The sequence below is a fragment of the Gymnoscopelus microlampas genome, assembly GCF_963454915.1.
Source record: "Gymnoscopelus microlampas genome assembly, chromosome: 3".
NCBI lineage: Eukaryota > Metazoa > Chordata > Actinopteri > Myctophiformes > Myctophidae > Gymnoscopelus > Gymnoscopelus microlampas.
Window position 1 is genome coordinate 57389711 of NC_139940.1, and position 26116 is coordinate 57415826.

The 26116-nt window shown below is 41.1% G+C and overlaps 2 protein-coding genes across 2 annotated transcripts in view; both read right to left on the reverse strand.

Moving 5' to 3' along the window:
- Window positions 1-4911: 4911 nt before the first annotated feature.
- LOC311042046 (gonadotropin subunit beta-1-like) lies at window positions 4912-10724 on the reverse strand. Its single transcript, XM_084052576.1, has 3 exons — window positions 10679-10724; window positions 7691-7896; window positions 4912-5131 (listed from the first exon to the last, which is right to left on the reverse strand). Exons 2-3 carry the CDS (start codon window positions 7874-7876, stop codon window positions 4919-4921), a joined length of 399 nt encoding a protein of 132 aa, XP_083908702.1. The 5' UTR covers window positions 7877-7896; window positions 10679-10724; the 3' UTR covers window positions 4912-4918.
- Window positions 10725-20579: 9855 nt separating this feature from the next.
- s100t (S100 calcium binding protein T) overlaps window positions 20580-26116 on the reverse strand; it is a 5644-nt gene continuing 107 nt past the window's right edge. The window contains exons 2-3 of the mRNA XM_084052662.1: window positions 21878-22043; window positions 20580-20879 (exon numbers count right to left, since the gene is read on the reverse strand). Coding sequence (XP_083908788.1) covers window positions 20715-20879; window positions 21878-22042 — 330 coding nt within the window. The 5' untranslated portion in view covers window position 22043 and the 3' untranslated portion in view covers window positions 20580-20714. The remainder of the gene's footprint in view (window positions 20880-21877; window positions 22044-26116) is intronic.

Sequence of the window (26116 nt, forward strand, 5' to 3'; positions counted from 1 at the left end):
TAGCTTTTGCCAAGCTATACCGGCTACGTGGTGAAATAAAATAACTCGACTACTTGAAATCTACATCCTTGTGAACGTAGGGAAAGCTTCCCACAAGCTACTTGGAAATGCAGTTCAGTGGAAGTAGCTAAGCTACCCAACACTGATGATAAACCTAGATAGCGATGAACTGTGACCGTATGCTTTGTACATCAATTGTACAGGACATTGATGGTGGAAAGTGGAATATCATGACTATACACGATGGAATACTTTGAATCGAGTCTAGCTTTTTTTTTTTTCATTTATTACATTTTCCATGCACAATCTTTGTTGAGGTGAAGTTCATCCGTGCACTTTTACATCAGTCACATGGCTGCAAAGATTGCTGATGGGAAAAAAAGTCATAAATGTGTAAAAAATACTACAGGTGGAACAACGGGAAGTGATCTCATGGAAATGAATAAGGCGTTGTGTATTAATAGATCATTTGCACAATGCTTCTCTGTTATTGTTATGATTTATTTGCTCCCAGTATTAGCTGTGTCTCACTTTGTTTTTTCTGTTCCACATCTCTCCCCTCCTCTCCTCTCCTCTCCTCTCCTCTCTGTCAGTGTGTTCTGCGATGGTCACTCACACAATGTTCATTGTGAGTGAGTGTGCGCATGCATGTACATTATGTATGCATTATGAAGTGATTCTCAAACACTTTAATATCAAGGACCTTCCAAAATTGAAGTGTATTTGCCATTGGAACATTCTCACTCTCAAGCCGTCCTGTATAGACTCTATGCACAGCAGCCATATTATCACTTCCTTCCCAGGTGTTACCAATGATACTAATGAAGGCTCTGTTCCATTTAGTGTAGCACAGTGGTTTCCACGACGCCCATAACTCTGAGAGTGTACAAATGGAACCAAATGGACCCATTTGGGTCCATTTGGTTCCATTTGTACACTCTCAGAGTTACACACCTGTAAGGGGCCATTTGGAAGCCCATGAGGGTCCCTGGACCCCAACTGTAGACCCACTGGTGTAACAGAGTGTTTCCAGTGGGCCAACATGCACAATATCAGCACCCTGACTCTGTTTGACCAGAATGGAACAGAGCATTCATTAGTATCATTGGTAACACATGTGAATGTCTTCATAATATGGCTGCTGTGAATAGTGCCTATTGTCAAACGTTTGACATGACGGAGGTTAACCTGACCCTGCCAGATGGGGGCGGTATTGAGTAACCAGGTTCCTCAAGACAGCTACTAGCAAATAAGCTGTGAAACAATGTGTGGAGCAAGCTTCTTTGATCTGGCAGCGTCAGGTTAGATGGAGGTGCCCCTCGCGTCATTTTACAACGTCCCCCATAACCCCGCCCATTGCCGTTGTCAAACCCAAGACGTAAAAGGGTGACGGCCCCGCTAAAAAACCTGTTAAAACGATGTTGTCTGAAGCGGACTTGAGTCACGAGAGGCACCTCCAAGCGAGCCGTTAGGCGAGCGAGTCGCCGTGCTGAATGTTGCAAAATGAAAGGTTTCATGACATCAAATTGCAATTTTCTTTCAACATTCAGTGGATTTTATGTGGTCTGGGGTTTTGTGAATAATTAGGCTCAGAAAAGTTGCTGTGATTGGCCCGTGGACTTTGATGCCAAAGTCCATTAATCCCGCCCCCTCCCCTCTCCTTCTCCTTTGGGGGGGCGGAGCAGAGGTGATGATTGACAGGCAAAATCCCTCAACAGCGACACCCGCAGGCAAATAGGGTTTCTTTTTTTTAAATTGCAGCTGAAACAAACCTGCCATGGTTCATTGGAGTGGATTTTTCAGTTAAAACCTTTTGATACACGTTTGAAGGACCACGATAAAGATGTTTTGTAAAACCAGCATGTCATGAAACCTTTAATATTTTGTAAAACTAGCATTTCATGAAACCTTTAAGTCTCGATAGGGACAGAATCGTAAATCATGACTTCCCCCATCAGCGTGCAACGTTGCAGGTACCCCCGTCACGCCAAACAGTACCGCATGGCCACATCCGGTCCCATGCTGTCATCCGTTACACAGCTTCAGAGTGAGAATGTGTTTCTTTGAAACTATGTTGTGCCAGGGACCGCCGTAAGAGAACATTTGTGTTCCAGATATTTCAACCTTTTTTTTTCAAACATAATCGATCTACAAGCTCACAACACGCCATTTTCAAGTAGCCGAAGTATAAAATATATTAGGGCAAGTGGTTGAACTCTTTGATTGTACATTACTTCCTCACTTTGCTGGGGATCCCCTGGAATCCCCTCAAGGACCCCTAGGGGTCCCCGTCCCCCACTTTGAGAACCACTGGCATTATGGGGTACATATTTCCCTCTATGTCGTAACTCCGCCCCCTCCTTTGTTCACACGCCACTCAGTCCTGTCCATTGTCCGTCCATTGGTGAACATAGGGCTGGGCAATTTAGCAGCAATAATCGACAACAAGTCCACAATGCGTCGTGATGCGATGCGTTGTGGGCTTGTAGCTCTGCTATTTTCACTTTAAAATAATAATAAGCGTTCATTAATCGTAATCGAGGCATATTGCCCAGCCTTAGGCGCTCCCCCCTTGACTCCCGCCACAGATATGTGAGTGCCCCCCTAGGTGAGTGGCATGTGGACAGTTGTTTATTGATGTTCTACCTGCTTACCAGTTTATCATTTAGATAAAGTTGTACGCCTGGAAACCAGTAGAACAACACACTGTTGTCATCTTCAGGGGTCTTCAACAGGGGGTCCGGGACCCCTAGGGGGTCCTCAGAGTTACTACAGGGGGTCTTTGTGTGATAGGATTTTTTTTTTTTTTTTTTTTACATTAACCACTTGAACCCTAGTATCTCTATTCTAAGGAGAACTTGAGTGCTGCGAGGAGTTGTGAGCTTGTGGATCGTCTATTTTCGGCAAAGAGGTTTGGTGTAGAGGTAATATAGAGCAGACTAAGTACAGAGTGAAACGTCAAGTTTACTAAGTATTGACGGTTTAAGTGGTTACATGTCTGAACATACACATTAACATGAATCCAACATACTATGATAGTGTTGTCAAACAAGTCTATGAAGCTACCTACTGTATATGAAATCTATGAAAAGTGTAATCTGCAACACAGTTTTATACAATATGTAGTGGGGGTCCCTGCTTCATCTCTCTCTCAGCTAAGGGGTCCTTGGCCTGAGAAACATTGAAGGCCCCTGCTCTAGTTAGCTGCAGAATGAATAGCCAGCCAGATATGAAATGGTGCAGCCTAGAGATGGAGCAACGTTTTCACCATCTATGTGGGCTTAACGTTTGGAGACGAGTTTTACCTGCCTTTTACCATGTACATTGTGATACTGACAATAAAGTTTGACCTTGACCGTGACCTTACCTACATACACACATACATAGATTACATACATGCATACATACATGAATGCATACACACATACATATATGCACTCACACACTCACTCATGTGTGTGAGTGCACAACCTCATTACATTAGCGTTGCAGGACTCAAGCAATGACAGAAAACACGGGGACCCAACAACTACACGTTGATAAATGAAAGCTGCAATGAGCCATTTCTAAACACTAGAGGGCAGCAACTTGTAACATAAGCCTTGCAGAGTCATGAAGCCCATAGGGCAGGAGTCCATCTCCTGTTGTTTCTGTAGTGAGGCAGCTTGATGCCCAAGTACACCCCCTGGACATGATGTACAAGTATAGCCCCCTGGACATGACACTAGTATGTCACAGGGACTTACCCCCCAATAGCATAGACATATAAAGGTAGACGCCTCCTCTGGCTTTGAAGCGCATGCATCTCGGACGCACTTCCGCTTCTGGGGGGCAAGCTGGAAACTTCCGTGTGCGTCACAGAAGGGGGCGTTCAGTAGGCCAATCAGAGGAAGGTGGGGGCGGGACAACTAGATTCTGACAAGTCCTGGAAAAGACGCGCTGTGATTGGTCAGTAGTCAACGCGCTGTGATTGGCCAGTGCCCGCCCCCCCCCCCCCGGAAATATGGCGGCCACCATACGGTTTCTATATCTGTGCCCAATAGGCTCTATGCACAGCAGCCATATTATCACTTCCTTCACAGGTGTTACCAGTGATACTAATGAAGGCTTTCCATTTAGTCTAGCACAGTTTAGTTCTCATATTTTTGAATTTCAGAATTTCAGAGTGTACAAATGGAACCAAAAATTTGGTTCCATTTGTACCCTGACTCCGTCTGACCATATTGGAACAGAGCCTTCATTAGTATCATTGGCAACACCTGTGAAGGAAGTGATAATATGGCTGCTGTGCATAGAGCCTATTGGGGGGTAAGTCCCTGCGACATACTAGTGTCATGTCCAGGGGCTATAATATGGCTGCTGTGCATAGGGCCAATATCAGGGCTATGACACTCTACACGCAAGGCCACTGAAGGTTCTAAATTGCTTCACAAGAAGCTACAAAACAAAACAGAAAATACAAAATGACAAATATTGTCAATATAGCCGATCTACAAGTTCACTTGGATCGTATTTTCACAATGTTTGTCTCTTTCATAATATTTGGCCAATTTGGTATTAAAAAGGTCTTATAAGTAACTTTAGAAATGTGCAGATACCCTGTACACACTTATACTGTATGTTGGTTTGTTTACTGTTGAGTGAGAACAAATTAATTAGCTTAATGTTGCACATTAAGCTAATTAATTAATTAACCTTAAGGTCAAAGTGTCAACATGTGCAAAGACTATAGAGTAATGGTGGTCAGAAGTGTGTTTACGACAGCTACGTCCACAATTGCAATTTTAAGTTTAGTCAAGACAGGCGATTCAATATCACCGGACCAATTCATAAACAATGAGCCCAAAGTATTTTTTTTTCATGATAATCGTTTATTTCAGTTACAAACAGTTTGAACGATGGGGTTTAATTAGAATTTTCAGGAAGACAAGCAACGTTGCAGGTCATTTGACACGGCGCGTTTGTCACAGTCGGTGCTGGTTGGGTGACACGTGGAACAAACGCAACGCGTGGCCTCTGGGTAGGTGAAGCCATCTGGACAGTCTGCAGAAGGTTCCTCTGTTACAATCGACCACTCTCCTCTGCACACCTTCTGTTTGGGCGCTTCCACATTCATCCGGAATACGTTATCCTGTCATTGGTATCAATAGATAATATTATCGTTAGCCTCATAGCATAATTGCCTAAGTCATATTTTGGGTTTTTTTCAGAAAATAATAAATGAAAAAATCACTGTCTTTGCTAAGTCATGAGACATGTTTATATGCCTTTTTTTTTTCTTTCTGCCTAACTCTACTCTCCTAACACTGCTGATTCACCCTGCCTTATTGCCTATGTCCTCAGCCTATCAGAATTGCCCTACCAATTCTTTTTCTGAATCTAATTTTCTGCCTAAGTCAAAAAGTTGACTTAACATGACTCAGTCAGAAAATGATTTTGGAATGTAACAAGGATTCTGATAGGCTGAGCAGATCTTAAGTGGTTAAAGGTAGGGCAACAGATAAGGGACAACATCTGATATTTGCACATTAGTCCATATGTAAACAAAACAATCACACCCAGTGTAAAGTAAGCGGTGCCTTTGATGAGTAATGGTCGTACTCTATTTGAGTGTGTGCTGCTATTATTCAGACGGTACTACTACTACCAACGTAAAAATACATTCCATAATAGCAACGTAACGGCATCCCATAATATGTGTGTGTGCGTGCATGCGTGTGCGTGCTAGTGTTAGTGTTTTGCCAATTGTTTGGGGGCCACTCGCAATACCCAGTGATGGAAGAAGTACTCACATTTTTCTCTTAAGTAAAAGTATCAATACCCTATAAATAGTCTGTTACAAGAGCAAGTTTGGTATTCAAAATGTGTGAGTAAAAGTACCAAAGTATTGGCAACAAAATACTTAAAGAGCTGGTGCCATGTTTTTGCACTTTTTCTGTTTTTCATGTGTCTATGAGGTTGATAGAACTTCATTAAGCCCCCCGTGGTGGTTTTATGTTGTTTTATGTCTTCTCTGATTATTTGGAGTTTCTTCCTGGAGGCTGAAATCTTGAGGGTCAAACGTGCCAATAGAGAAACAGCCCTTTAGTGACATCACAGAGCCCCCAAAAAACATCCCCTCCCCCTCATTATCATAACACAACAGGTGTGGGCATGAGGAGGAGGAGGGACTAGGACAGGTGGGTGGTGCTAAGGTGGTGGAGGAGGTGCTAAGGTGAGAACCAGGCATACTTAATGAACTGGAGGCGTGTCTACATAAAAACAACATTTTAACACTTACTGTACACTTTTTTTTTGGAAAAAAATCCTTGCATAATAATAATACCTTATGATCAGGTTTTAGGGTTGAAAATCATGGCACTCCATCTTTAAAGGGACTACACCATGAATTTGAACTTTTCCTTCTTTTTTTGTGTGTTTTTGGTCTCCCCTACCTCTCTTCTATCCCCAAAAATACCCCAGTTTGAACACTCAGGCTTTCACAGCATATCTGGGGTTTTATGTAAATTGGTCTCAAAACAGGCCAACTGATTTTCCCCCGTTTGTGACGTCACATGCGATACCTACTTTGTATAATCCCTCCCGTTTTTCAGTTCCAACATAAAAAAAAATATATATATATATATATATATATATATATTTTTTTTTTCCCTTTTCCACACAGAACCAGGAGATAACATGCATACAAACTGGCTCAATAGCGTCACGTGCCAAATAAGGACAATGTGGTATTGCAGGTGAAAGTGCTTTATAAGCCAGATAGAGAGAAGTTAGTTGGAATGAGTATATCTGAGGCTTGATTTAGGCTCAAACCTTTTGAAAAACGTTTGAGGGACATAAACAATATGATATTAAATATATATATATATTTTTAAATGCATGGTGTAGACCCTTTACTTTAAAGTACCAATAGTAAAAGTAATCTTCATGCAGAATGTCCCATTTCCCAAGTTTTCAAATGTATGAAAATGTATGAAAATCCTTTGAAAAATAGCCGAGCTATTTTCAAATTGCCAAAGTATCTGAAGTGAAGTGTTTTTTAAAGAATAATCAAAATCTACGAAGTAACTTAGTAATTAAGTTTTCAAATAATTGCAGTGGAGTAAAACGTACAATATTTGCCTCTGAGATGTAGTAGTAGATGTACAATTATAGAATATTGGAAGTACTCAAGTAAAGTAAAACAAATACCAAAAAATTGCAGTTAAGTATAGTACTTGAGTAAATGTACTTAATTACTTTCCATCACTGGCAATAGGCTCTATGCACAGCAGCCATAATGTGAAGACATTCACAGGTGTTACCAATGATACTAATGAAGGCTCTGTTCCATTTAGTGTAGCACAGTGGTTCTCAGACTTTCCAATTTCCACGACCCCCATAACTCTGAGTTACGGGTCCATTTGGTTCCATTTGTACACTCTCAGAGTTATGGGGCTCGTGGAAATCTGAAATTTTAAAATCTGAGAACTGTGCTAGACTAAATGGAACAGAGCCTTCATTAGTATCACTGGTAACACCTGTGAAGGAAGTGATAATATGGCTGCTGTGCATAGAGCCAATATCAGCACCCTGACTCTGTTCGACCAGAATGGAACAGATCCTTCATTAGTATCATTGGTAACACCTGTGAACGTCTTCACAATATGGCTGCTGTGCATAGAGCCTTGTGAGAGTGAGTCAGCATTACCTTCAGGTAGCACTGTCCGGCACATATAGTGGTGTTGATCGTCCTCGAGCAGCCTTCTACAGTGATCTCCTGGATCTGTGGACCACACCCGTCGCTGCAGCGTGGCTCCGCCCTCATCAGTCCCATCGCCAGCACAGTTGCCACGACGACCAGCTGCATCCTCAGCCAGGTGCAGTGCACAAGCATACCACAGGGGGGGAGTAAGTCTGCACATTACAGTACATATCAATGCCACATGTTAATATCTGTATGGCTGTGTATCTCATCGACATGAATACGTAGACGCCTGGTTTGCCAGTGGGACCGCACTTCAATAACACCCCCATTATGTTGGGAAGCTTGCCACAACTCTGCTGCAAGGAATAGCTGTATAGAATATAGAACTTTTTGTAAGGGTTATGCTAGCCTATATAAAAAACATAACTGTATGTCTGACATTAGTAACAAGCCAATACATGTGACAATTGGTTGAGAAGTCAGCGATTTATGATGATTTCAATAGTGGAGAGACCAGGGGTGCAATGCTCTCTGGACGGCCTTGCACGCCGTGCCGGAACCTATTTGACCAGGCACGCAGGCACACGCATAGATTTAAAACTACTTTAAACTCGCACCTCAACAAAGTTTACAAAGGCTCCCGACTCACACTTAGCGAATTAACATAGGAATAAACCTAGATGCATATCAATTGTCCATTGTGTGACTTGCAGTGTAGGTGTTAAGCGACGTGCGCATCACGTCTTTGAAATAGAGTGCAAGAACATACCAAATGAGCATTGCATGCCTGGAAGAGACCCAAGATAGCAACTGACTCTGAGCCGACTACGTTTTCGAATCATTTGAATCTCTCAGGAGGACTCGGCTGAGTGGCTCTGGACCGATTGTGGCCTAACTCATTAGATTGACAGATCGGGCTGATAGGTTAGCAACGGAACCGGGGCGGTCCGTTCAGCCGAAACCCCAGTCTCTGTCTGTCTGTCTGTCTCTCTGTCTGTCTGTCTGTCTGTCTGTCTGTCTGTCTGTCTGTCTGTGTCTCTCTTGAAATTGAAACTATATGAAACACAGAAAAAAAAAAAAGACCAAAACAGAAAACTAGTCAGTTAAAAACAGTGAGGTAGGGAGATTTGAAAGCAGGTTGTTGATTTGGGGCATTGATTTTTAACGCAAGTTATAGATTGTTCCGTGAAACTGGAGCATCATAGCAGAATGCAGATTTTCCCAGTTCAGACTGAACATGTGGAACCTATAAGTGTAAGCCAATGGTTTGAGTGGGTCTGGTCAGTGCTGTTTTCCACTCTAACAGCAGTGTGATATAAAAGGTGGTAACTTCCCATCAATAGCCTTAAAAACAAACTGGTACCAGTGCCTATTCCTCCTCTCTGAGAGGGAAGACCAACCTACTATGTCATAAAGGATACAGTGGTGATGTAAATAGCCTTCCTGTGTGGATTTACTTGTGTATTCTACCTTAGAGCCTTGATTCTCAAAGTGGGGTCCGGGGACCCCCAGGGGTACTTCCAGGGGGTACCCAGCAAAATGTGTAAATATAGCATCAGAATAATTATGACCTTTTATACTTTGTCTATTCAAAAATAGCAGATATACAAGCTCATAGCGCGGCACTCTACGAGCTTGTAGATCTGCTATTTTGAAAAATCTTGAAAATTTGTGCAAATCTTTGAAAATATATATTTTTTAAAGCGAACATTTGTATCTCAAATCTTTGCCTCTGGGGGGTCCCTGGAACAAAATATTTTTAGATGGGGGTCTGCGGGCCAAATACATCTCATTATGGGGGTCCTTGACATGAAAAAGTTTGAGAACCACTGCCTTAGAGTGACTAACACTTTTACTTGATGGACAGTTTTCTTTTCTCCAATGTGTATTTGCCATGTGGCTTTTACCTTATGCAGACTATCTTCCTATGTGGACCTTTGCACCTCATGCACATACCTGCTACTTTTCTTTCACGCTGTATGTAAGAATGTACAAAGCACATATTTCTCTCCTTGACCCGTGTCTTATATGTTCCCCTTGCTCTCCCTTTCTCTGTCGGGTGCAATACGTTAGTCCGACAGCGCATTCCTCCGACAGCGCAGTGCTCCGACATTAAACAGTAAACCCGAACCAAACCCGCACCCTAACCCTAACCGCACGCGGATGCCACATAGTCGGAGAAAAGGTCTGTCGGATTAACGCATGCCTCCCTTCTCTGTCCCCCCCCCCCACACTTTTGAAAACTGCGAAACAATGGGGCTTGCACAAACAAAAAACTAAAAAATCACCCAGTTCTTTAAACCTGTGATGTGACAATAAAATCTGATTCGGTCTATAATAGAATAGAAATTTTGAGAGCTTATAGATTTGCAAATTGACATTTAAAGTCAGAAACAGGGCCGGATTAACCCTTCGTGGTGCCCTGTGCTACGAGCCGTGTCTTTGTGACTTAAAATTCAGATTACTTGTGTGGTTTACAGGTTACAGGTTCAAATTGTTGTGAGTTTGAGAGCCAAACTAAAATCTAACGCTCTCACATACATAACCTTGTAGGAGTGAAGATAGAGGAGCTAGGTCTAGGACAGAATAAGGACCAGAGACACAGTCGTACAGTAGCTGTTATCTATGGATGGACAGACGCGGGCGGGCAGATATATAGATAGATAGATAGATAGATAGATAGATAGATAGATAGATAGACTTTTGTGATCCAAATATGACACAGGCTAGTATAGGCTACTGCAAAGTGTACTCTGTTAAATTACTTAACTTTGTTCACTAGACGGGTATCAGCTCAGGTATACGCTAACATACATGAAGATGTATGACCCTATTATTGCACCAAAACGGTACAGAACATTATCCCCAACATATTGCTGCAACATGTTAACCCTGAAGACAAGTACTCTGTTCCAATGCTTTTAAACCTGTTCCACACTTCAAAAAAGTTCATAAATGATATATTATTAAAAAAAAACATATCAAACGCACCTGTAGAGTTTGGTGGCTTTGGAATTCCAAGTCTTGCTTCTTTGCGAACAAAATGTCATTGTGAACTGATTTTCCTTCATGTTGCTTAAATAGTGCTGGTCATAAATCTTTTAACCCTTTAAGGCCGGGAAGGGAACGCATGTGTGTCATTTTAAGATTTCTTTGGCTATTCAAAAATAGCAGATCTACAAGCTCATAGCGCGGCACCGAGTGCCGCGCTATGAGCTTGTAGATCTGCTATTTTTAGAAAAGAAATTAGAACATTTTTGCAAATCTTTTATTTTCAACTCAAATCTTTGCTTCTGGGGGTTCCTGGAACAAAATATTCTTAGATGGGAGGGGGTCCGCGGACAAATACATATTATTTTGGGGGTCCTTGACATGAAATAAGTTTGAAAATCATTGATAATATAGCAACATAAGTAAAAAATCAATAAAAAAACACTTTAGGGAAAACAAACTGTTAGACATTTGTAAAATCCCCAGAAGCAAAGATTTGCACACATTTTCCCGATTTTTCAAAAATAGCAGATCTACAAGCTCATAGCGCGGCACTCGGTGCCGCGCTATGAGCTTGTAGATCTGCTATTTTTGAATAAAAAATAAATCAAAGAAATGACACGGATGCGTTCCCGGTCTTAATGGGTTAATCTCTCTGGGCTCGACTTGCTCCTGTTTTGTTTTCTATCTGTTTAGATGTAATGGAAAAAAGCTCTTCCCACACAGGAGAATGGACAATAGCTCTCATTCTCGTTCCTCCCACACATGGCGAGGAGCCGGTCTGCACAGATCAAATACCTGATTAGAACAGCGGTGGAAGAAGTACTCAGACGTATTACTTCAGTTAAAGTAGCAATACCACAATATAGAAATACTCTGTTACAAGTAAAAGTCTTGCATTCAAAATATGACTTCAGTAAATGTACAAAAGTATTGGCATGAAGATATGCTTACGGTACCAAAGCAAAAGTACTCATTATGAATGGCACATTTCACAATTTCTTATGTCAAACATGTCGTTTTTTGTAGCAGATCTACAAGGACCATGATGTGTTGTGAGCTTGTAGATCAGCTATTTTCAAATAGCCTTAAAACGGTTAATACACCGTATGTTTTGTAATAATAATCTAAATCTACAAAGTAACTTGAACTTAACCTGTCAAATAATTGTATTGGAGTAAAAAGTACAATATTGCCTAATATCCAAATATCCAAAGAAGGCTAATCCTCAAGTAAAGTAAACATACTTCAAAATTGTACTTAAGGAACAGTACTTGAGTACTATAACTATACTTAGTTACTTTCCACCGCTGGATTTGGAGCATAATGGAGAAGAGTGGAAGGATTAGATTAAACAGATTACATATATTGTCCCCCACACTGAAATGGAACTAACACATTAAATGTCAAACCACATTATATTTATTGCAATGATGGGAGCTTGTACAATAGACAATTCCATCCACTGTTTCCCCCTTTTTTTACCCTTTGATGTGACAATACAGTTGTATCAATATTTGTATCGAGTTCTTAATTTCTTTTTGACAATACACATCACCACTTTAATCCTATAGGCTACATAAACCATTTCCCACCCTCCCGCCCAACCACACAGATCTCCATAGAACCACATAATAAAACACACACAGTGCCCAGGAGAATGTACTACGTATAAGGAACAGCAATTTAAATGTCATCAATAACCAAAGTACAGTAATGCTAATTAAGGAACATCATTTAAACTTTGAAAATAAGAAAAGAAACGTTGCAGAACCCTCAAGAACCTCTGCTTTTCTCCTTGGGTGAAATATCTTCAACGTTGGATGTTTAGGTGTGTCATCACCTCCTCCACCCATCGTTTATGGGTGGGTGGCACAGCCTTCTCCCAGCTTAACAGGATCAGTTTTATGGCTAGGCATCAGTGGTGGGAAAAAGTACTCAAATGTGTTACTTAGGTAAAAGTATCAATACTGCAATGTAGAAATACTCTGTTACAAGTAAAAGTCCAGAATTAAAAAAATACTTGAGTGAAAGTACAACAGTATTGGTAACAAAATGTACTTAAAGTAACACAAGTAAAATTACTGAAATGTTTGAAAATGGCGCGATGCGCCACGTTGTGAGCTTGTGGATCGGCTATTTTCAAATAGCCTACATATAAAATAGGGCGAACGTGGTTAATGTATGTTTTATAATATAATAAGTTATATCCGAAAAGTAACTAGTAACTAAAGTTTTCAAATAAATGTAGTGGAGTAAAAGTACAATATTTGGATTCAAATGTAGTGGAGTAGAAGTAAAAGTATTGGAAATTGGAAATAGTGCAAATACCTCAAAATTGTACAGTACCTAAGTAAATGTACTTAGTTACTTTCCGCCACTGCTGGCAGCAGCAATACCTCTGGTGAAACCACACCAAATAACACAGCCAAAGGGTCAGTGAAAGGGTCACTTATATGAAAAAAAAAAAAAAAGACTATATTTCCAAAAGCTGGATAGATTCTAACACATTTATTTCTGGATACATGAAGCCTAAGCAGCACTATTAACTGTAACAAACCATGGCTGATACACAATGCAGATTAATGACCAATTTCACTGAAGACTGCCAAGTAAAAATATATATATATAGTAGATCTACAAGCCTATATACATTTTTCGTACACAAATAGCAAAAGCTCACTATGTCACAACAAAAAGTGGCGTTTAAACTGCTTCAATCATGTGTGATGTGCACAGAGCAGAACACCAGTGCGCTCCCTGTATGCAGTGGTTGAAAGTAACTAAGTACTGTACTTAAGTACAATTTTGAGGTATTTGTACTTTACTTGTGTATTTCCAATGTCCAATACTTTTACTTCTACTCCACTACATCTCAGAGGAAAATATTGTACTTTTACTCCACTACAATTATTTGAAAACTTTAGTTACTAGTTACTTTGCAGATACTGTATACATTATTACATTATAAAACATACATTAACTTTTGCCCTATTTTATGCATAGGCTATTTGAAAATAACCGATCTACTGAAAAGGGTGCCATTTCTTCGTAGGCCGTGCACAGCAATCAGACACTGCATTCATGATTTGAGGCATTTTGTTCCAAAAATGTGTTTTGCTAAATTAGACCTGCTGGTGGCCCTATAACAGGCCAATGTGAAATGGGTGCCATTTCTTCCTCGGCCTAGTGGGAATGTGCGGGCAACATTTCACGGAAATCGCACACTGCGTTCATGATTTGAGGCATTTTGTTCAAAATAGAAGCCAATGTTAGCCAATTATGATGGAATATGAACAGATCCGTCTTGATCACATAACTATAAACATACTGTGTACCGATTTCTGAGATCTTTGGACAGAAACTGTATGAGTAATATATATATATATATATTTTTTTTTTACAAAAGTCGGCCCTCCTGGTGGCGCTATAAAAAGCAAATGTGAAAAATGCAGGGCAGAGGTTTTTCCTTGGCCTCTAGGGAGGGTGCGTGCAAAGTTTCACGCAGATCGGTGCAGGCATAGGTCAAAACGTGAATTGGCCTGTTATAGCGTCACCATGGGGCTGATTTGAATTTGTTCAAGTGTTATTTTTTTCCTCAGCGCACTGCGTTCATGATTTGAGGCATTTTGTTCAAAACACCAATCCTGCTGACTTTGGAAGCCAACCTTAGCCAATCAGGATGGAATATGGAAAATCAGACAGATCTGTGTTGATCACATGACTATAGAGATACTGTGTACCGATTTGCGTGACTTTTGGACAAAATCTGTAGGAGTAATGACTAGTAGATTGTATGAATAATTTTAACAGGAATAATTGTGATGCAGTTACTGTTATGAATGTCTGTTTCATTACAGAACAAAGTGTCAGTCACATTGCAATAGATTAAATGCATGTAATCAGTAAACTCATTTATGTGGTTCGACTGAAGCAGCACGACTAAAATACTCCTAGTGCACAGACTGGAACTCATACAGAATTAATTAATTAAAATTAATTAAAATTAATATTTTGTTATTGAATGAATGTTAATAAGCATGGTCCTAATGCCAGCTCAGCATCACAAAGCTACATTATAATTCTCCCTCCTGTCATAAGAGTCTTTAATTCACAGAGATAGTGTGTTTTTATCACACCATGCCCAAATATGGATTACTGATGTCATATAATTGACACAATAAATTATTCAGGTTGAGTAGCTTCATTAGCTATTCCAGATAACAATGTCATCACGCAATTATATCACAGCATCATTATGACATCAGATGTAATTATCCTTTTAAATGTCTTTATTGTATTTTCCTACACAACATCATTCACAAACTTCTGGAAACAGCTTGTCCTGCCTTCTAGCAACCTCTTCTATAATTTAGTTGCACTGCTTCACAGTGGTGCTGGTGTGTGAAATGTTTCACTGGACGATACATCTGAAAGGAGGACATAATAATTCCTACCCAGCAGCTGTGGTAGTCGGACACAAGCTGTACTCTTTTAAAGGATACAGTAACAAGAACAACAGCGATCAGATTGATGTCCACATATTCAACACAGTGTCTCTACGCTGGAGGAGGTTGCCCCCATGGACAAATAGAAGAGGAGAACATCACCTTGAGGTTCCCTGCGTGCGCAGGGGCCACACAGCTGTTCTGGTAGACGATATTGTCTACATCTGGGGGAGATATCCTTTCTGTAACGTTCTTTATTCCTTTGATGTTGAAAACCACAGATGGTCCAAACCCAAAATTGCCGGTACTGTTCCAGAGGGGAGGCACTACCACTCAGCCTGTGTCTTGAGGAAGGTCATGTATATTTATGGAGGAAGAACCTGGCTGACTGGACGCACTAATGACATCTACAAGTTGGACACCACCACAATGATCTGGGCTTTAATTAACACCAGAGGCCCACCACCACCTGTTTCATCAAGTCACTCTGCCACCATCATCGGGACAAAGATGTTTGTATTTGGAGGCATTGGGGACCAGGGAGAATACTACAACAACATCATGGTGTTTGACACAGAGACCAACTGCTGGCTGAGCACACCTTCTGCACAGCTTCTTCCAGAACGACGCTGTGGTCATTCAGCCGTTGCTTACAAAGGAGAGTTGTACATATTTGGTGGCTACCACTTTAACCAGACCTTCAATGATCTGTGGACATTCAATCCACAGACCTGCTCATGGAAGAAGGTTGAGCCCAAAGGGAAAGCCCCGTGTGGGATGTCTTGGATGGGTTGTTGCATGGTGGGAGATCGTATCTTCCTCTTTGGAGGAGACAAAAAACCTAATGACCTGTATATCTTAGATTTAAGTCCTAATCTGAAGATGTTATGCAAGCTAGCAGTTATTCAGTACGGTGTGGAGCAGTCTGAACTCCCACATGACATCAGGTGGGAACTGGCTGTCATGACTGCCAACAGTAACTGAAAACAACATAGCCCTATAAGAAGAGAAAACAACTGTTATCCCACTATAAACAAGACCAGGAGACCTGGTTCTGCCAGACCCGCCAGATGCCCATGTGTCTATGCCCATGTATGGACGAAAGGGGGACAGACTTTTATAAGCCGGACTTCACATGACGTGTCAGCCTGTTTATGCCCATATATGGACGAAAGGGGGACAGACTTTTATGGCTGGGGCCTAAGGACAAAGGGGGCATGCCCATGTACGGAGAAAACAGGTACAAAACATGCCCATGTATGGACGAAAGGGGGACAGACTTTTATGGCTGGGGCCTAAGGACAAAGGGGGCATGCCCATGTATGGAGAAAACAGCTACAAAACATGCCCATGTATGGACGAAAGGGGGACAGACTTTTATGGCTGGGGCCTAAGGACAAAGGGGGCATGCCCATGTATGGAGAAAACAGGTACAGAGCCTCATGTAAGCCAGACCCCTTGGGTCTGGCAATAAATAAACAACTAAACAACTAAACAAATACATAAATAAATTAGAAAAAGTGCTCCTCGGAGCACAGGTCTCCGCCAGGTCAGGTAGGTTATTGTGGGCCAGCAATGTTCGGAGATCGTCAGTCAGGATGGAATATGGAAAAGATGGATCCGTCTTTATTACTTGACTATAGAGATAATGTGTACCGATTTGAGTGATGTTTGGACACAATTTGTATAGTAATAATATTGTTTTTTTTGCAAAAATCGGCCTCCTGGTGGCACTATAGGGCAATATTAAAAGTGTGGCATTTGTTCCTCAACTTAGTGCAAATCTGCGTGCAAAGTCGTCCACCTGGTGGCGCTATAAAAAGCAGATGTGAAAAATACAGGGCAAACATTTTCCTTTGCCCTCTAGGGAGTGTCCATACAAAGTTTTACACACATCGGTGCAGTTATAGGTAAAAACTTAAATCGGCCTGTTATAGCACCACCATGAGGCGGATGTGAAAAATGTCAAGTGGCATTTATTCCTTGGCCTAGTGGGAATGTGCGTGCACAATTTCACGAAAATTGCACGCTGTGTTCATGATTTGAGGCATTTTGTTGAAAATGGGCCAGTCCAGCAAACTTTGGAAGCCAATCTTAGCCAATCAGGATGGAATATGAAAAATCTGGAATACCCGTTTCGTTTAATGACTATAGAGATACAGTGTACCGATTTGCGTGATGTTTGGACAAAATCTGTAAGAGTACTGTCACATTTTTTTTTTTGCAAAAGACAGCCACCTGGTGGTGCTATGACATTTTCGCTTCGATCAAGCCAAAGGTGCCGGAGATTAGTTGTTCACAGACGGACACACGGACACACACGCGGACATACGCATGGACGAACGTACAGGGTGCAAAACATAGTCTCCCCATGCCTACGGCCTGGCAGAGACAATAACACAGCCAAAGGGTCACTTATATGAAAAAGTATGACATATTTCTGACAGTCCCAAAACATATGACAAAGGGTAACCAGGTCATGACCACACCTAAGGCAAGTTGGATCAAAACCTAGATAGATTCTAACTAATTCATTTATGGATAAACTGCCAGAATAAAACATCGTCTGTAGCCGACCTTGCCAGTGATTCCGAGCATTTTCTCTGTTTTTTTTTAAAAATCCCACGATTTTGTAACCCTTTTTTTTCACCCGGTGCCAATTATCTAAGTGGTCCTGGGCGCTACACTCCCCCCACCAGCCTAGAGAGCCCAGAGCCGAGCTCATGCCTCCTTCAATGCATGAGAGCCAACTGACCTTCGTGTCACCTGACAGGGGGGAGTTTCCCCGGTAGGACGTAGCGCGTGGAAGGAACACATTATTCCAACGAGTTCCTTATATATATTTTTTTCAAGTAAACATTATCCAGCCAAACACTAGTCAGATCAGAATGAAAACCAGGCTTTCCACACTTCCGCGGAAATGATGCGAGGTTAGCCCTGGATAGGCTCTATGCACAGCAGCCATATTATCACTTCCTTCACAGGTGTTACCAATGATACTAATGTAGGCTCTGTTCCATTTAGTGTAGCACAGTGGTTTCCACGACCCCCATAACTCTAAGAGTGTACTTAATGGAAGCAAATGGACCCTTACAGGTCCATTTGGTTCCATTTGTACACTCTCAGAGTTACACATCTGTAAGGGGTAGGGTTGCCAACAGTCCCGTATTAGCCGGGACGCCCCGTATTTGAGCCAAAAGGGGCGTGTCCCGTACGGGACTTTGTTTGTCCCGGACTCCGGTGTAAAGGGAAAAATAAAAAATATATTTCTGTTTGCGCACAATACAGTGTGTCTGGCTGCGTGTTTGGGGGTGCTCCTTCCATTCCGACATCTCGCCACTCCGACTAGTGGCTTCCGCGTGCGGTTAGGGTTAGGGTTAGGGTTAGGTATAGGGTTCGTCAACGTCGGAAAGGCGACATGTCGGAAAGGCGAAATGCACCCGCGTGTTTGTGTGCTGTATGCGAAGGGCGCTAGGACCGCTCAGTTGACAGGGCAGGCACAGTGCTCGCACCCGTGCGTGTGTGTGTGTGTGAGATTTTCTCCGGTGGGCGCGGCTCCCCCAAAATAATTAAATCACATAACCCTAACCCAACCCTAACCCTAACCCTAAAACTGAAATAAAATAACAAAAAAAGTAACTTTATCTGCGGGAAACCCGGAAAAAAACGCGCGCGCACGAGGGACCCATGCACGCGCGCTTGTCCCGTTTCCCCAGTTCTGGATGTTGGCAACCCTAGTAAGGGGCCATTTGGAAGCCCATGAGGGTCCCTGGACCCCAACTGTAGACCCACTGGTGTAACAGAGTGTTTCCAGTGGTCCAACATGCACAATATCAGCACCCTGACTCTGTTTTACCAGAATGGAACAGAGCCTTCATTAGTATCATTGGTAACACCTGTGAATGTCTTCATAATATGGCTGCTGTGAATAGAGCCTATTGCTTGGGACTAGCCTATTAGCTATGCTGCTAGAGCAGGGGTATTCAACTAGATTAGGCAGGGGGCCACAACTGTAAAATAACTTGGAGTCGGGGGCCACACAGCATGTGCGCACACAATTTGCGCGCGCACGCGCGCGGAATTTTTCGGGTCTAATTCGGTCTAATTCGGGTCTAATTCGGTTCTATTTGACCAATATAAATCAACCGTTTTTCGGGTCTAATTCGGTCTAATTCGGTTCTATTTAAGGTTCTAAGTTAAGTTCCAATGAAAGATGGCCTTTCAAGAACTAATGAAGGATAAATAATTTGTGCTGTTTTAACTTTGATAACATAAATCAAAGTTAAAATAAATAATAATTATGAAAATTAAAAAAAAAAAAAAAAAAAAAAAATTTTTTTTTTTTTTTTTTTTTTTTTAATATGGCCAGGGGCCACAAGGAAGCTCCTCGCGGGCCGCACGTGGCCCGCGGGCCGCCAGTTGAATATCTATGTGCTAGAGGCTCAGACTGCTGTGGGATTTCCTCTCCTCTCTCCTCTCTTCTCCTGTCCCTCACCACCTGCGTGCAGTCATGCCCCATTTTCTTCAACTTCAGAGCTCAGCAGTTAGTTCATGGATGTAGAAATTCCATTCATTTCCTGCATATAGGATTTACTACCAGCTACAATGTCATAACAATCCCACGGTTGAATTGCCATGAGAAATGTGATTGTAAAACAATGTAGTGGCACATACAGTATGTGTGGAATTTGTTTTGTTTTGTTTCTGGTGTGACTATTCTCATGGCAGACCACTGAACAAGTGTTATCGTCCAATATAGCTGCAACAATTAACTACTTTCAACATGGCATCATTTACACGGGGGATGTCATGACTTCATAGGGCAGTCTGTACTCAAATGTTTTAGTTAAGTAAAAGTATCAATACTGCAATGTAGAAGTACTCTGTTAAAAGTCCGGAATTCAAAATGTACTTGAGTAAAAGTACAAAAGTATTGGTCTCAAAATGATTGTCAAATGTTTGTCAAAATATTTGCCTCTGAGATGTAGTGAAGTAAAAGTAAACGTATTGCAAATTGGAAAAAGTAACTCAAAATTGTACTTAATTACACTTTCCACCAGTGCTCGACACACACGCACACTAACAGACGGACGCGGACAAAGACAGACCCTCTTATAGGCAGTTTTCAAACTCACACCAGACTCGTTGGTTAAATGTCATGGTTTATTGCATCCAGGACAAACAGCTTTAATCATGAACGGACAAAAAAAAATAAGTTTACAAAATGAGTGAAAAGACAGTTGAGTGAGAGACATTCCATTCCATATGTTCAACAGTAACGGAATCCAACATTCAATTATTGATATAGAAATGATCCGATTGGTCACTCTGAGATAATTATACAGCTTGGGGGGGGTGATGGGAACACACACTCGCACACACACAAACACATACACACACAACTCACCACACAAGCGACACACCAGTGTGTGTATTTTCAAGTCCATGACAGAAATGGTCGTGTGACACTCCTTTTCCTGTCACAACCTTCCTATTGAAGTGTGCGCTGTTGCAGTGTGTGAGTTGTTTGTGTGTGTGCGTGCGTGTGCGCATGGGGGTGCGTGTGTGAGTGCGAAAGGCGCACGCATTCACTTCTTCTTCTCTGACTTTTCGTTGTACTCGAGGAAGAAGTCGTTGCAGGCGACGGTGAGCGCTCCTACGAGGATGATGAATTCGGTGAAGTCGACCTCTCCGTCGTTGTTGGTGTCCAGGTCGCCCATCACCTTCTCCACCGCCTCTTTGTCCTGGGCTTGCTGCGCGGAGAGAGGACAATGGCAACACAAGATGATTACTGATACTGTACCCAATGGTGGACAAAAGTACTCAATTGTATTACTTGAGTAAAAGTGTCAATACTGCAATGCAGAAATACCCTGTTACAAGTGAAAGTCCGGAATTAAAAATGTACTTGAGTGAAAGTACAAAAGTCTCGGTATCAAAATGTACATAAAGTACCAAAAGTAAAAGTACTCATTAATGCAGAATGTTCCGTTTCACAAGTTATCATATTATGTCTAAAATGTATTTAAAATGTTTTGAAAATAGCAGATCTACAAGCTCACAATGTGTCGCATCGCAACGCATTGTGAGCTCGTAGATAGGTTCAAATAGCCGAAATATATATCGAGCTTACAGTAAATGGTTAATTTATGTTTAGTAATAAAAAATCTAAATTCTGTGACTGTATTATTATAAAAAGGATAATGCACACTGTAGGGCTCCAATGACAGACAGTCTTCATCAGTCTGATGAAGAGCGTGTAGCTCGAAACCTCACCGATTTCTTTGGGTTTAAAAAAGCACTTTATCATTGGAGCCCTGCAGTGTGCAAGCGGTTTATTATTATTTTTATAATAATCTTTCAATTTGCCCTGCATTGATACATTCACACTGTCAAACACAGTCCTGATCAACTGTTTAACTAAGCCTTATAGCCTGTACTTTGTTGTACGACGAAAAGCAAAAATAGCAACAACTGTAGCTCAGAACACGTCCTATTGCGCTTTTTTTGTTTTGTTTATCTTTTTCTTTTAAATCCTAATGATAAATATATCTAATTAATTTAAAATCTTTGCCTATAATGACACGTCAAAACATCGTCATGCCAGTTGGCATAAAGCTACAATCCTCAACTTATTTCAATAAGCAAAAGGTTATTTTATCCAATGTGCATGATATTTTATGTTAATGCAATACATATAACTAGTATATTTGCAGTAATACTGCGCGTATTAGTGTAGAGAGGCACTTACTCCCAGGTAGTTTCCTAGCTCCGAGACCAGCATCTCTTTGAGCTCGGCGTTGCTCAGCGTGTACTTGTCGCCCTCTTTGCCGGAGTACTTGTGAAATGTCTGGATCATCAGCTGCATGGCGTTCTCCAGAGCCGAGGCGTTCTCACCTGAGTTAAGACCAGACATTCTGAGGAACAGAGGAGAGGGGAGACACAGGGGAGGAAGACAAGTAAAGACAGATGAGAATAGAGGAGGTGGGGGAAGCAGAAAAATATGACAATATTGGTTAGATCAGGGGTTCCTGCAACTTTTTTTTCAGGTCGAGACCCTAAAGGAGAAATTGAGTGCATGTCTCCCCGCCCGGGACCCAAAAATACATTATGTGAATTAATCACGTAAGCCCTGTGGTGAAAACAGTCAATGTGCAAGCTCACGAGGATGTTATTTTCACTATTTCGGGGGAAAAGAAAATACCTGAAAAATCTCCGGGAAAACTTAATATTTTCATTTTTTTTTTATCAGACTTTTTTTATTATTATTATTTTTATTTCACTATATAAATAAAACAAAAACATTTTGGAAAGCTTAAGAAAATGTATTGAAAAAACAATGGGTCGAACCCCTATGTTGCACGTATGAGTACCCCTATAGGTGTACCCCCAAACTGCCATAGAGCACAGGAGTGTCATCCAACCACGTGTTTGAGTTCGACAAGTGCATGACAGTGAATGACATTTGCTATGAGCCTGGCGTGAGGCCGGTTCCTGCCCGGTTGCATCATGATGCTGGCTATACGTGGCAACCAGTGGTGGAAAAAGTACTCACATTGTTTACTCAGGTAAAAGTATCATTACTGCAATGTAGACATACTCTGTTACAGGTAAAAGGCCTGTGTTCAAAATGTTTCTTGAGTGAAAGTACAAAAGTATTGGCATCAAAATATACTTCAAGTACCAAACTTGAAAGTGCTAAAATGTTTGAAAATAGCAGATCTACAAGCTCACAACGCGTCGCATGGCGAGATCGGCTATTTTCAAATATGTATAAAAAAGGGCTAAATTGGTTAATGTATGTTTTATAATATAATAATTTATATCTGCAAAGTAACTAGTAACTAAAGTTGTCAAATAGTAAAAGTACAATATTTGCCTCAGAGATGCAGTGGAGTAGAAGTAAAATAATTGAAAATTGGCAATACTCCACTAGAGTAAAAAATACCTTAGAACTGTACAATACTTGAGTAAATGCACTTTGTTACTGGAGGCAACCCCCCTCCGCTACCATGTCAGCGGATCTGATTACAGATTAGGGGGGGAAGCGTGTCTTCTCTCTAACAATGTTTGTGACCACAGTTTGTTCCACATGACGTGATCCCTGCCCCTCACAAGCTTCCCTGTACAGCCCAGGGGCAAGCTCCGACGGACAGGAGACATGTGAGCTTAAGTAGCTGATAAGCATGAAACGTGAACCCCCCCACCCCACGCCCCCCTCGCTCCGGAACAGCTGTCCAACCCAGAGAGCTTACAGATAAGCAACGCAACCCGAGCTCCACACCGCAAAAAAAGTTGTAGCACCCTGTGTTTCCTCTGACCCAGATCACCCCTGCTACACTGCTGATTTAACCTAGCTGTCAATCACCTGTCAAATCACCTGTCAGTCACCCACCGCCTTCGGCTTGATTAGCAGTGGTGTTTTTGGTGCTTTTGCTTCTACTCCACTACATCTCAGATGCAAATATTGAACTTTTACTCCACCGCGATTATTTGAAAACTTTAGTTACTAGTTACTTTGCAGATATAAATGATTACATTGTAAAACCTATACTAACCACTTTAGCCCTATTTTATTCATAGGCTATTTGAAGTTACTGTAGATTTTTTTTTTGTTACTTTTGCTTTTGGTACTTTCATACGAATACTTTTGTACCTTAAAACATTTGAATACTTTTTCCACCACTGTTGATTAGCATCCTGAACATTCGGCCAATATTGTTTACATCAACCACACAAGCAGAAATGACTCAATACCTTTCACGGGACAACGGATCAGCTTTGAAGAGGTTTTCTCTTCGAATCGTGTTTCCTGGTTGTGTGTTTTAACTGTATGTGTGCCATAGGCAGGATACAATTAAAAATACACAACCTGAGATAGTAACATCTCAGGTACATCTCATCTTATTGGATCTTGTTTATTCGATACACTTATTTGTTTTAGCTCTTGCTCATTTGATTTTCCTATTTGTCTCATCTATTTAAGCAAGTAGGTAGCAGATATATTGCACTTTTACCTTAGCGCTAGGTATACTCTTAGTCGCTTGTTTTGGAAGAGAATGTACTTAAGACTTCTGGTGATTAGTAGTTTCGTTCCGTACCTATGTTGAATGCACTTATTGTAAGTCGCTTTGGATAAAAGTGTCTGCTAAATGACTGTAATGTAATGTAATAATGTAACATGGTCATCATAACATGGTCAATAGGCTCTTTTCACAGCAGACACACACAGCTTGTAGGTGTGTTTCATTCAGGTCTTACTACGAGCCAACCAACCTCACACTGGCACACAGTAACAGAAACACACCCGCTTTCAGCTGTGTTTACCTGCTGTGCAAAGGGTGGATGGAGCAAAGGGTGGACGAAGCAGAATACAGTCACTAAAACACTTATTGCAGAGCTGCTATATAAGCAGTCAACAAGCTGGGAAAACAAATGCAGATCATGCACTTTACTTTACTGAGACATAAAGGAAAAACAAAATCCTTGCACGGCTGTGCTTCTCTAACTTGATGCCGGCTGTACGTTAAAACAGGAGGCCAACTTTTCTGTCTCACTCCAACACAAACAGGGACTGACAGACTAGATAAAAAAAAAAAGACATCTTTTCATTTTTCAGAGTTACAGTTCATTCTGTCATCAAACTAATCTGATGGACGAATACCCCAAACGTTCTGCACTTGGTAAAACGAAAAATAAGGAAAAAAAGTCCTGTTTGTGAGAGCGCTTGAGCATCGGAGTGAGTCTGAATTATTAGGATCCTGTTCTCTGCCTCGCACTGAGAGAAAAATGATATTCATAAAGTTTGTCGTCTACAATTTGTGGAGGTAGTATTTGCCCGTTTAAAAGTTAAACTTTTTAGGCTCAAATGAATGACATCAAGCATTTCAAAAACAACATTTGAACAGTGAAGGGAGATTTATATAGCAGAATGCAAGCTCAACGGTTGACAATCTGCTATATCTGGGGCGCGGCACGGCACACAACCAAGTGCAACCCAGGAAACATCCCTTTATCTTGACTTGTTCGTTACGTTCTCTCCTGACAGCAGCCTCTCAGAGGAAGTATAAGAGTAGAAAACAACTTTGGGTAAAGCTCTTTACCCAAATGAAGGGACGAATGATGATAACAAAATGTGTTGAGCTTTCACATCAAACTATATACATGAGCATATAGTTGATGCCTAATTCATACAGGTTGATGCTCGTATTTGCAGAGAAAATTCAACCGAAACAGATTTAAGTGGATGACATGTGAATGCACTCATACAACAGTTAAAGTGAACAGAGTAAAGTAAATGTACTTAAGTACAATTTTGAGGTGCTTTTACTTTACTGGAGTATTTCCAATGTTCAATACTCTCCCCCACTCCATCTCAGAGGCAAATATTGTGCTTTTACTCCTCTACAATTATTTGAAAACCAGTTACTAGTTACTTTGTAGATTTTGATTATTACTACAACACATACATTAACCACTTCAGCCCTATATACATTTCGGCCATTTGAAAATAGCCGATCTACAAGCTTGTAGATCTGCTATTTTCAAAAGTTTTTCATACAATTTATACATTTAAAAAACGATCTGCATAATGAGTACTTTCTACGTTTGGTACTTGAAGTACATACTGACACCGATACTATACCAATAGAGTATTTCTACATCGCAGTATTGATACTTTTACTTAAGTAAAAGAGTACTTTTTACACCACTGCATGACACCTGGAACGCATCTGTGTCACTTTAAGATTTATTTGGCTATTGAAAAATAGAAGATCTACAAGCTCATAGCGCGGCACCGAGTGCCGCGCTATGAGCTTGTAGATCTGCTATTTTTGAAAAATATTGAAAACATTTTTTTTCCCCAAAAAAACTGTTAGGATTTAGAAAACATTTTAAGAATCGGACTCAGGCCTTAATGGGTTTAAAGGCACACAAAACAACAACAACAACAACAACAACAACAACAACTAACAAAAAAAAACAGTGC